Below are 12132 nucleotides of genomic sequence, written 5' to 3' on the forward strand. Positions count from 1 at the left end.
AAACTGTGAATATATGTACATATGCACGAGAGTCCATTGCCTAAGCTCCTTGAGTCTCAGGTTTTGCTTCTGCATAACAGCAATAATGATAATTGCCCCAGATGGTTGTTATGAGGATTAAGAAAAATAAAATTAGATACATGAAAGATCTTGGTGCTGAATCACTAATGTTCCCTAATCTATGCTAGGAGATCTATTAGGGAAACTTGAGAACTTAGAAAGAAATAAGAGAAGCCTTATTACAGAGTTCATCAGCAGAAAGTTTGAGTGAAAATGGCTTGGGCAAAAGCAGCAATTTATTCATGTTTTACAAACATAGTCTTACAAACATCATACATTGCTGGCACGAAAGAACAGACACCATCTCATACACCATGCTTCCTTCCAAATCACTTCTATTGAGTTACATCAGAACAAGTCAGTTACTGAGTTACACAGTTCTTCAAACGTGAACACCTCCTTATTAGGGTGGTGAGATTGGCTAATCAGACAAACAATTAATTTACATGTTTAATACAGTACAGGATTTGTAACAGAAGTCAAGATATTCACATTAATATTGTAATACATTATAAAACAGGACAACTTTCAGAAGATGATGGGATCATGTATGTCCCTGCCTGTTTCAATTGCTTTTTTTGTTTTTCTTCTGTCTTTACTTAAAAGCAGTTGCAAATTATTTTACTCAACTTTTCACACTCAAAAACACTTTAAGTTTTAATAACTAAAAACTATTTACAAATTATTCATTGCAATTTTAAAAAGTATTTGTTGTTGGTTTTGTTGTTTTACTTTAAAATAAGAATAACACCCTCCTTCAACAATCATACTTTATGTGGTACCACCACTAACTTCTGGTGGCTGTGAAAGATCTTAGGGTTGACTCCTGACAACTTTCCAAAGCTCTAAAATATATTATATTCCATGGCCCGTGTGCCAAATCTACATATGTTAAAAGGCCATTGACTTCCCCAAACCACACACTGACTACAATTCATTTCATGTTGCTTTCAGGGAAATGTTAAGTGGACCAAGATGTTGTGAGTTGACTTCGTGGAGAAATGGAGACAATGATGGGGGAATGGTCTTTTCAATCCCAAAGTCATCTTAAAGCACAAAAAAAGAGGTCAGTTTCCATTTTTGTACATGTAAAACGTTTTCTTTACATTAGGCATAGTCATAAAAAGCATGTAGAAGTTGTTTTGAAAATGCATTATCATAGAATTTACAAACACGGAGATATCAAACACATTCTCAAAAACTGCTAAAGCACTGACACAAAACCTGACTCAAAATGTAAAATTCTCAGTAGACTTTATTTTCTAACTTGCATATTTAATAATTCAACCTTACCCGAGTGAGTTTCGCCCATACTTCTCTAAAAACTCATGTATAGTGACACTACCTCAAGTTCATTCTTTCCAAATAGTCAGAGGGCCGTGCTGTACTCTTGGTTTTTAATGAATTTCAGGGCCCTGGCACTGGAAAACGGTATAAGACACAATTCTGACTATAAACTGTTCCACAGAAAACAGCTCAAGGCAAATTAGCCTAGAAAAGATAGTGAAACATACTTTATTGTGCTAATTTGACAGCCTAAATATATTTTGTGTGAACATATGTAAATTATATTAGGCTTGCTGCATACTGCTTTTTAATCATATCAGTTTGTTAGTTTAAGTAATGCTTTCTGTCTGGCAATGGTTATAACTTCAGTCTTTTGTTTGCTTGTTTGTTTGTTTTCAAATAGTAGCTTAGTCCTTTTTGCAGAACAACTCAATGAAGACTTGGTTAGCCATGTCCTCTCTGTGTTCAAGGGCACACCTCAAATGTACACTGGCATACTATACATAGTTCCTATAAGAAAACTGCATTTCTAACTGGATTCTACCTGAAGTTCATTTCTTTACCCACTAGCTAATTCAACAACTTCACAAGGTAAACAGGGCTTTCTTAGACCACACTGACACTTGTGACAGGCAGTGAATAATTCAAGGCCATGATGGTCTTTATGTGAGATTATATTTTACAACATTGGACTCACATATAACCTTAGGGAGAGAGAAAAATCATATTTCAGCCACAGTGTTCTCAACTCAGCCCTTTGATAAAATGATTACTCAGTTTGCTCACTGTCCTTTTGAAACAAACCTAAGTTACTCCTCTTAGGATAAAATCACATCAAATAATTACAAAACAAAGAGCAATGACTATATACTTTTATATGCAGGACACCATTTGCACATGACACAATTAATAAAAACAAACTAGAGAATACTTCTTTAATATCTTTGGATCTAAAGAAAAATTGATTTCCCCACCTGAAAAAAAAGTATGAATTTTCATAAGTGAAGACACATTTTTCATTTCTAAATCTTAACAATCCCATTGACTCCCAGTGACATGCTCCAATGATATCATGACCTCCTAGAGCCCACCATAACCTGGGACTGTACTGCTGTATTCATCAAATGCTTGACTACTCTTATTTATATCCCTGGTGACCTGCAGAGGAGATTAAACAAGCTTATGAAAATTTATCCAATGTCTCTAGGAAAGGGGAAATTTATCATGATAATTTACAGTTATTTCCTGGTTTGCTAATTCAATTCATTTCTAACAACAACAACAAAAAAGGGAGCTTGCTGTCACAAGCTTGCAATTATATATCAGAAAGAAAGAAAATCATCCCTTGCCTAGTAAAAATCGTTAAGTCCCAACGCACGGCCAGGATGCTAACCATCACAGAGCATGTGCCACTTGGCGATCTGTCTCCTTGGATAGTCACAGATCTCCTTCCAGTGCTCTCCACCGGTTCCTTCTGCGGCCGCTTCCAGGATCAGCCTCCCGATCACCTCGTTGCGGGACCCCCTTTCGGAATCCAAAACCAGAAATTCAACACTGATCTCTTCAAGACCCTCACAAGGAATATCAAAGACAAACAGTTCGTTGAACACAGCATTGGGGGTGCACTTCTTCACATGAGTCTTCTTTTTGGAGATTCTCTTTTTGGCATGGTACAGGTTCACTTTGACGTAGGGGTCTGCAATGGGAAACAAGAGACATTACCGGGACAGGATCAATCTGAGGAGCTGGCCTCAACACAGCCGTGCCCTCGGAGATGACTGCATGCCAAGAAAGTGTGATTACAGCAAAAATGAGGCAGAACAGGGCAAAGATATGCATCAATCTGGCTTTGAACATAACTAAGAATGTGCAACGTAAGAGAAAGCATTTCTAAACCAGAGGATGAGGAGGAACTGTATTGTCAGGATGAAGAGATAACATAAAGGGGAAGAAAAGAGAATGTTCTGATGACACATTCTGAATAGTAATAGCTCATTACAGAGAACGGGATAGAAAGGAAAAAAAAAACATAAATGAACATCTAACCTTACTGAGTTGTATGACTTTGGATAAGTCTCTCTACTTTGTTGAGCTTTGGGTTGCTTTGTCTGTTGAACAGGCATTTAGAATTCACGGTGACAATGCCTTTTTAGGCTTTAATTTTTTATTCTTAATCATGGACATGGACAATAGTGTGGTGATTGCTGGGGTGGAGGGTGGTGGAAGTGGAAGAGGGCATAGAAGGATAAATGGCAATGGAAAAATTAATTAATTAATTAATTAATTAATTGAAGGGTTAGGGTTTGAACTCAGATCATTTTAACCCATAGGTCATATGTTCTTTCTCATTATAACAAGGTTGTTTTCTTAAATTAGTCACAAAATGAAAAAGCTAATTCTTAAAGTAGATATATAAGAAATTAAAAGAAAACATAATAAAATAGAAGTGTAATGGTAGGCAGGCTCATTTAAGATATTAAAATTAAGAACTTTTCTCCCAAATCTTTATTTTACATCCATCACTGTATTTTTGACCATGGCCTCTCATCTCTGCATTTATCACTACTTTCTGCTTTACCCCATTCAGACACTACCTACACTATACAATCTTTGGCTTAGATCTTAAGACTATGTAGTTTTCTTCTTGCTAATGGCATTGGCTCACATTATTATTCTATAAAATGATAAACAGAAAAGCTATCATGTCTTTATTGATTATAAATAAAAAGGTAAATCAAAACATGATTGTGTTCATTAACTATTTTGCCCAATGTATTACTCACTTATACACTGAGCCTGAGTCTTTCAGAAGAATTCTTACCTGAAAGTCCAGACACATCGGATTTAGGCAAGTGTCGAGCTTTTAGAACAACCACAGTGAGAGTGTTGGTGGTGGACTGATAGCAGAGTGAGATCAGCAACTCACCCCGTCCTGAAGACTTCTAAACAAAGAGAGATGTGGTATAAGCATGGTTATTATTTTTTAGTTTTGAAATGTATACATTTTACATCAATATAATAGCCTTGTTATTTAAGTGTAACTTTTCTACTTATTTTTATTTTAGTATGCTAAGGAATCCAAGAGTAACAAGCTTTTGTGCCATATCATCATCTCTTGAAAACAACTGCCTGCCATCTTCTGGTCTCTTTAGGTACTACAAGATGTCAAAATGGTCATTGAGTTAGCCACACCCATTATTAAAAATGTTTAAAAGAATATGTAGAGCACAGCTTACACAGAGGTATGTTTTACTTTTGCTTCTTAAATGAAATATATACTTTTTGAAGTTATTAATGGTAATGTATTATCTTATCATTTGAACCAATCTGTATAGGGCAAAATGACTCATGTTAAATTTGACTTTAAATTCTTTAGCATTGAGATTATTGGAATTTGAATTCAGCCCAAATAAATATATTCTGACCTTCATCACTCTCTGGGTCCAGAGGGATGATGGAGTTAACATTCTCTGCCACCAACCCCCATCCAAAGTCCTTATTTAATCTAAAGAGTGAATTAAATATTGGAGAGATTTGACTCAATTTTTAATGCTTTGTGTTTGGACAGTACCACAGGTTCACTCTTTGCATAATACTTAGGTTTGATCTGTACTTTAAAGACATTACATAAGACTACCAAGAACTCAAGGGTCCCAGTTTTAGCTGAAACTAACAAAATGTAAACTTTGGGCTTGATTATAACTAAGAATGATGGCTGGGCCAGAGCTCCTAAAACTTCAATATATATATATATATATATTTATCCAAAAGCTGGCATGGGGTAGCTGTGTGAATACACACTTCAAGAAGAATAAGAGGCAGGCACAAATCTACTGTGCCACTAAACAGCTGGTGTCTCAAGCTACTTACTGTTTCTGGACCTTGACTTTCATTAAGTTCAACAAAGAGACTAAGGCAAGGATATGGTCAAAATGAGCTTTAGGGTATTTTTTGAAATTATGCCTTAGAGACACAGGTAATTCTAAAATACCACAATTGGAATGAGTTTTGTATTCTGTATGTAATGTGGAAATAGGATTACATTTGATTAACTAATGTCTTATCATTTTCTCATAATCCCAGAATCAAAGTAGTACAACTCTGCAGGCAGAGTAGCTCACTTTCTGTCATACAACATAAAGATGAACATTTATAATTCAATATGATGTGATGTCTCCTCCTTGAAAAGCAATCCTATGAAAAGTCAATAAAGCTTCCAAATCCTCAGGAGAAATTGATTTAATTTTAAATTTAAATTTAAGATTCAATTATGCTGACCTTGAAACATCTTGGTTACCTTGAGCATGAATAAGAAATATTTTCCTGCATTTTAGTTGAAGTGGCATCTTAGTCAAATTGCTTGTGATAGAAATTATGAAAAATATTTATATGTGATATTTAAATATCCATAAAGGATGCCTATGTGTTTTATAACATCAAAATGCCTTAAGCATTTCAGTTATGAGTTACATTTTCCCTCATCTACTCTATTCCCCTGATCCCTATTTGATTATGATTAATAATAATTAAACATGGTAAAGCTGATATGTACAAAATTTTATTATCTTAATAAAAATCCCTAGATACAAAAACACCTACATAAGAGATTGTTTATAAATACTTTAAGAACTAAAAAAAATGAATTACCCTAACATTTCTCTTGATAATCTCTCTGTTCATTAATATTTTTCCATCAGACAATTCAATTCCTGCCAGAGGAATAAGGACCTCTCCAATGATATCATCTCTTGAAAACCTGTCAAAACTCAGAATTGTGAAGTGCAAGGCCAACTCTTGGATCTGGGTGTAGGGGATCCCATAGAAGGTGAAGGTCTCATCAAAAGCTGGGTCCAAGGTCTTCCTCAGAACTCTGGTTTTCACTTTATGCTTCTTCTCTGGAAGGATGGTCATTTTGATGTATGGGTCAGAGGTCATCGACTGCTCGTCCATGGCTGGCAAGCCACGTGCTTCCTTGATATTGACCACAAATGTTTTCTTCTCAAAGTTGTACTCTAAGGAGAAGAAGAGGGTTCCCAGCTTCTCTTGTTTCTCTTCTGAGCTAAGGGAGGTGCTGGACTTTAAGCTATCGGGGGAAACCCCCTCTTTTTCCCCTTCTGAAAGGAGCTTTGGGGTCACATTCTCCAAATCAGGAGGGCTGCCACCTTTGAGGTTTGTTTTGGGAAAGTTGCCATTGAGATCTCTCTTCTCCAGGTCAAGATGCAATGAATTCTTTGGCACAGCCAGTTTATTCTTTACTTCGTTTTTGTCGTCAGCTCCAAACTTCTTTTTGCTACTTAGGTTTTCAGGGTAAATATCAACCCCCTTTAGCACATGCACAAACTTATATGGAGGAGTCTTGTTAGACTTGGATGATTTTCTCTGACAGCAGATCCATGCAAACAAAGAGACTGTGAAGACCAGGCCAAATGCGCTGAAGATACCCACCACTGTGGGGATTTCATCTGAAAAATCAAATGACCAATAACATACATTAAAGGGGCAGAGCTGGAGATACGAGCCTACATGAAAGCATCCTAGAGCTGGCAATTGCTCTAAGTAGCACAGATTGAATTACTTTCCAACTGTTCTGGGTATGAATGATGAACGCATTCCACATCACCTCCAGGAATAAACACATCCTTTGTGTGAAACAGAAAAAAACACAAACACAGTATGATAGAAACTTCTTCATTTCAGTAGTTTTCATAAATGAAATAAAAAGGTGAGCAGGGCTTGGGACAGATGTTGGGGAATGCCCAATGACCCTGACCTAGCTTTGTTTTTACAGATAAGATGAGTCATACAGCATGATGGGTCGGTACTAATTGTATCAGGTTCTCATTGACATTTTGAGGCTTTCTAGAACCATCAATTCTTACTGACTATGGAACTTGAAATGCACATTCTTCAGATACTGGGAGAAACTGAATTCTTAGTAGTTCTTTATTTACCCAGGATCCAAACATTTAGAAACTCAGTGATTCAGGTAATTTTAAGAGATGGTGAAACATTACCTGCCATTGTCACAGACTCACTAATAATGTCCATCCAAGTTATGGGACAGTGGTAAAACAAATGTACATATATTAGGGGAAAATAATTTAAAAGATGAACAACAGACTATTAATATTACATAACTTATAACACTACAAACTCCTTGTATATCAAACCCAAAGTCCCCAAACTCTGAATTATCTGAAGTACAAATTAATCACACTTAAATAAGGTAAAAATCAAATGGTTCTAAATGAAACGTAATTCCTTAAAGTATAATGAGAAGAGTGAATATAGGTAATTTAGAGTTCAATTTTATCCATAACTGGTTTTTCCTAGCATATTTCCACATGGCAAATGGTAATCAAATTGAAATTGGCATTCTTTCCTTGAATGCAGGCACATTAAATTACACTGACATTAGTAACATTGATTATGCATGAAGCTTATCATGTTCCATACGTAAGCATATTTCTCCCACAAATAATTAGTAACACTAAAAAAGTGATAAATTAGTATTGCTATATCTGGACAAAATGCTCCAATTAGTCAATGTTTAATATAGGAAAAGTGAATATAACTGATGTAATACTATGAACATTTATTTCCACTCCAATCTATTTCTTTTTCTTCCCAAACACTGAGGAATAAAGTTAAAAGTTCCAGTCAGGAAAGGGTTAAGTCTTGTTTAAATAACCCCTGAAAGAATAATCTTTTGTTAGTCCCCTTCCCCATTCCCTCATATCTTCTGCCTATCTACTTTATAATCACAAAACTAAGCTCAAAGAATATACATTAAGCACTAAAACATTAAGAAATGACAAATAAGAACAGAAGTACCTAGGAAGATAAAAAAGAAAACAAAACAACAATAAAATATTCTGTAGTTCAATTATATCAAGAAACTAAATTAGAGATGAAAAATAAACCTTTCAATTCCCCAAATAGAAAAAGCAGCAAATGCTACAGTAAAAGAATGAGGCGAGAGATAATCGGCTAAACTTAGTACGTATCAGCTTTTCAGTTCTTCTATTCAAGTCTTTGTGGGGAAAAAATATATATATATCCACTCCTGGACACTCTAATAAGACAAGGCTAGGGAGCAAAAGCAAAGTCATGAACTAAAGCAAGAAGAACAATAAAAGCCATAGAAAATGATTTTTTAATAGACTGATGCCTCAGTGTTAGAAAATTTCTCACTTTAAAATCAGAAATTTGGAATAAACATCACAACAATATAAACCCAATCACCCAAAGGTAAGGCTGTGAAAGAAACTCATTTCTGAATTAGTATCAGAAATTCTCTCTATTCAATCCTTATGTCAAATGGCAGAATATTCAGCAGAACATGGGAAGACTCACTTACTCCCTGTGTATTTTCTACTGATAAGGTCTTAAGCTTTTGATTGCAAAAATCTCAGTCATTTCACTCAGTTTAATAACCATTATCATGTATTTTTAGATATCATTCCCTACTCACAAACTTTTATAAAATCTCTTGTGCTTTTGAATACTTGTAAAGTCAGTAAAACTCTGATCTCTTGTCTTTGGAATGTAATGGGACCTAAAGATAGGTTTTATTTATTTATTTATTTTAATTTAAAGAGCCACATCTCATTTTATTTATTAAAAGAGAAAAGAGCAATGGTGCCGAAATTTGGCATAGGAAAAGGAAAATTGAACTGGAAAAATGGAGTACTAATTCTAGTTTCCAGTACCTTTTAGCTAACTGACCTGCAACACACCCCTCATCCCTCTGAGCTGCCATTAGCTCACCTGTGAAAGGAACTGAGCTCAGCTACTTCGTGTCAAATACCCTTTTACCTCTATCTAGCATCATAGGATTCTGTCTCTTTCACTAGCAACATATTTCAAGAATACAAGAAAAACATATCAAGGAAAACACCCTCACGGTGCACTCTGTAATAAAATATACACCCCCGAACCCCGAATATATAAAGTTGTGTTACGTATGCCAAGATCAAACCCTTATGTAATCACAGGACATTTGGCTTCCCCTAAATTTACCCATAAATAAAAATCACCTATAGAATTCATGAAACCAACAAGCAAACAGACTCCCTTTCCTTCCCCCTAGCGCGTGCTGCAATTTCCAGAGCTCCTTGGACATTTCAGGAACTTCCTGGATGTTAAATAGCCTCAGCAGAAGGCAATTTTAAGGAGCAAGATACTAAGGAAAGGAGAAAACAACCGAGATAAGCCAGGATCACCCGTTTATTGTTCTTTTCCTTTCAGATGAACTACCAAGTAAATATATATGCAACATCCCGCTGGGGTTGCGGGGAACAAAAAACACAGCCCACCCAGAGTATTCAAAGAACCACCGCAGTTATAAGTTGACTAACTTGCTTACCAAATTCTTCCCTGCTGGTAGCGATCGGAGCCATTTTTTGCTGCGTGCTCTGTCCGAGGTGCTGAACGGGAAACTCTCTAGCTCGGTTCGCTTGCCTGACTTGAGGCGCAGGCTCTCCCGAATGCTGAAAACAACAGAGCGGCGCCCGGGGACCTACGGCTGGAACGGGGAGGAGGCAGAGAGGGGGGTCCACTCGCCCTCGCTCAGTGATTTGCCGCCCCTGTTCCTGTTTAGGTTCTTCTGAGAAGCTGGTCTCTGAGACTCCAGATGTGGCTGAAACACGAATTGACGCAATCCTGACGCTACAGGGTTGAAATCAGCACCTGCCCCCGCCCTCCCCCCCCCCCCTCCTCCCTCCACGCCTCTCCTCTCTCATTTTTTTTTCTTTCTTCCTCTCTTCTCTCCTGAGCATTCAACACGCACTCATCGATTATTTTAACAGTTGGACGACTGGATGTTAGCTTTGCTGTTCTGTGGGGGTGACTCAGAGGCACATGGAGATGAGCTCTGAAACTCATCCCTATCAGCTCCTAATATAAAATCTTTGCATCATCGAGACCCCTAAAAATGTGTCTGAGTTTTAAAAATAATGTGATTTACAAAGGCATTTAAAGGGAAGACTAAGATAAATGTCTGCATCAAATGACCCGTGGTAAAATGCAAGAATATATTTTCTTGTTTTCTGAATTTTTCTTTGGTATTCCTATGTTAGAAAACAACTCATTGCACATTGATCTGTTTGAAATAAGATAACAGTTTGTCCATTATAATCACTCATTTTCTAAGAAATTATTAGTCTAAACATTTTACTGATGCTGTTGCTTTAGCTGTCAGCTCTCTTCCCTGTAACATCTGACATTTGACCGGTTAGAGTACGTAGGAGCAGATGGGCCTTACCCCTTCTGTATTCAGACTCACTCTCAGTTTTGACTTTTGCATATAACAAGACTGCTTCTGAAATGACATTTCTGGTTAAAAAACCTTGGCTTCTAATAGGGTTGTGCAAAAACAGTTACAAGATCAGACCAAAATCTAAGATGACATTAATAACTATGGGTTATTTTGAAAGAAAAACCTTTTTTTTTTTTTTTTCTGCACTGATGATCTTCCTGGGGTTGAGGAACTGGGGAAAATATGGTGTCAGATTCTGATTAATTTTAATCTGGAGACTGTGTTTTTGTTTTTGTTTTTTAACAAATGTTTAGCAATTTTCCAAAGGAGATAACTACGGCTGTTACACAGTCTACCAATTATTGCTCCGCAAAGAATTCTTTTGCTGTGGAGCTCAGTGAGCAAATGAGATTCAGCTTGTGCTGGGATGGGGGAGGAGAGCACTGGGTGAGTATCTGAAAGCTACTGCCCAAGTGAGAGGTTCCTGCACATTGGTGAGCTGCCACTCTGAGCGTCAGGACTGTATCTGGGGAGAAACTGGCTGCAGCCGTTTGCATCATGGAAAATTTTATAAACCAGGGTTTTCTTTCCCTTCTATTACTCCCACATACTTGGCATTTTAACATTTCTCTAACAGATTTTTTTGAGCTTTGTATCTTCATGCTATGAAAACACACATACTAATTAACTGTATTTAATTTTCCATTGGCAGAATCTGTGATTTGTGGCCTTATCTTTCACTTCATTCAAATTGCTTGTTCCTCAGTTAAGCATGCACCTGGTGGGATGGTCGGTAGGAATAAACACCCATGAGATGAAAGAGAGGGACATTTGTTTGTGGTGCATATCACAGGTAGACGGTAGATGAAATACACAGTGTGAGGTTTACTAATATATGTGATTTCTAGCCAAGTTATTGCTAACATATGGTTAAACTCATTTCTTGTAAACACAAATACCTCATGTGTATGTTCCATATAAATTAGTATCTCATTAATTTTAGCTTCAAGTGGTAAAATGCTGCCATGTAAAACATGTCTAGATTGCTGAAACTCTGTTTTCACAAAACCCTGCCCCACCCTGGGCTGTCTAATTTCTTAGGACACCTGGTGATAAGATTACCTCTTGCCCAGAGCGAATGCTATTGGGGATGTGCTGTTTCCTTGCTTGCTTTAAAAGCAAACTGAACATAAACGTTATTAATTAAAATGCCAGAGGTTTTCCTCATTTTCCTTTGGCAAATAGCGTATTATTCAATATCTATTCTCTTTAGAAGAGCTTCTAGCAGCACCAGCTGAGGAGTGGGAAAAAACCTGTAAGTTTCTTATGATTGAGATTCACACCCGACCACATTGTTACATTGTTCTTTTTGGATCCAGCACACACGTAATCAATTTGCTGACGTGAGCAATACCACTCTGGCAGCAGACTTGGGAGGAGGGGTTGTTGCTAGGTAACCGCCTTTTTGCCACCCAAAACACACAGCCTCCAACAAGTTCCTGTCCTGGGAAACAGTCTGTTCTGTA

At 36.9% G+C, this 12132-nt stretch overlaps 1 protein-coding gene across 1 annotated transcript; it reads right to left on the reverse strand.

The window, feature by feature from the left end:
• Positions 1-278: 278 nt before the first annotated feature.
• On the reverse strand, positions 279-10025 carry SYT4 (synaptotagmin 4). The gene is made up of 4 exons (XM_070421072.1): positions 9716-10025; positions 5995-6809; positions 4169-4289; positions 279-3043 (listed from the first exon to the last, which is right to left on the reverse strand). The coding sequence occupies exons 1-4, from the start codon at positions 9747-9749 to the stop codon at positions 2736-2738; spliced, it is 1278 nt and encodes a 425-aa protein (XP_070277173.1). The 5' UTR covers positions 9750-10025; the 3' UTR covers positions 279-2735.
• Between the last annotated feature and the right edge of the window lie 2107 nt (positions 10026-12132).

The sequence above is a fragment of the Myotis yumanensis genome, unplaced genomic scaffold, assembly GCF_028538775.1.
Source record: "Myotis yumanensis isolate MYYU_CA2020_CCGP unplaced genomic scaffold, mMyoYum1.0.hap1 SCAF_7, whole genome shotgun sequence".
NCBI classification, from domain to species: Eukaryota; Metazoa; Chordata; class Mammalia; order Chiroptera; family Vespertilionidae; genus Myotis; species Myotis yumanensis.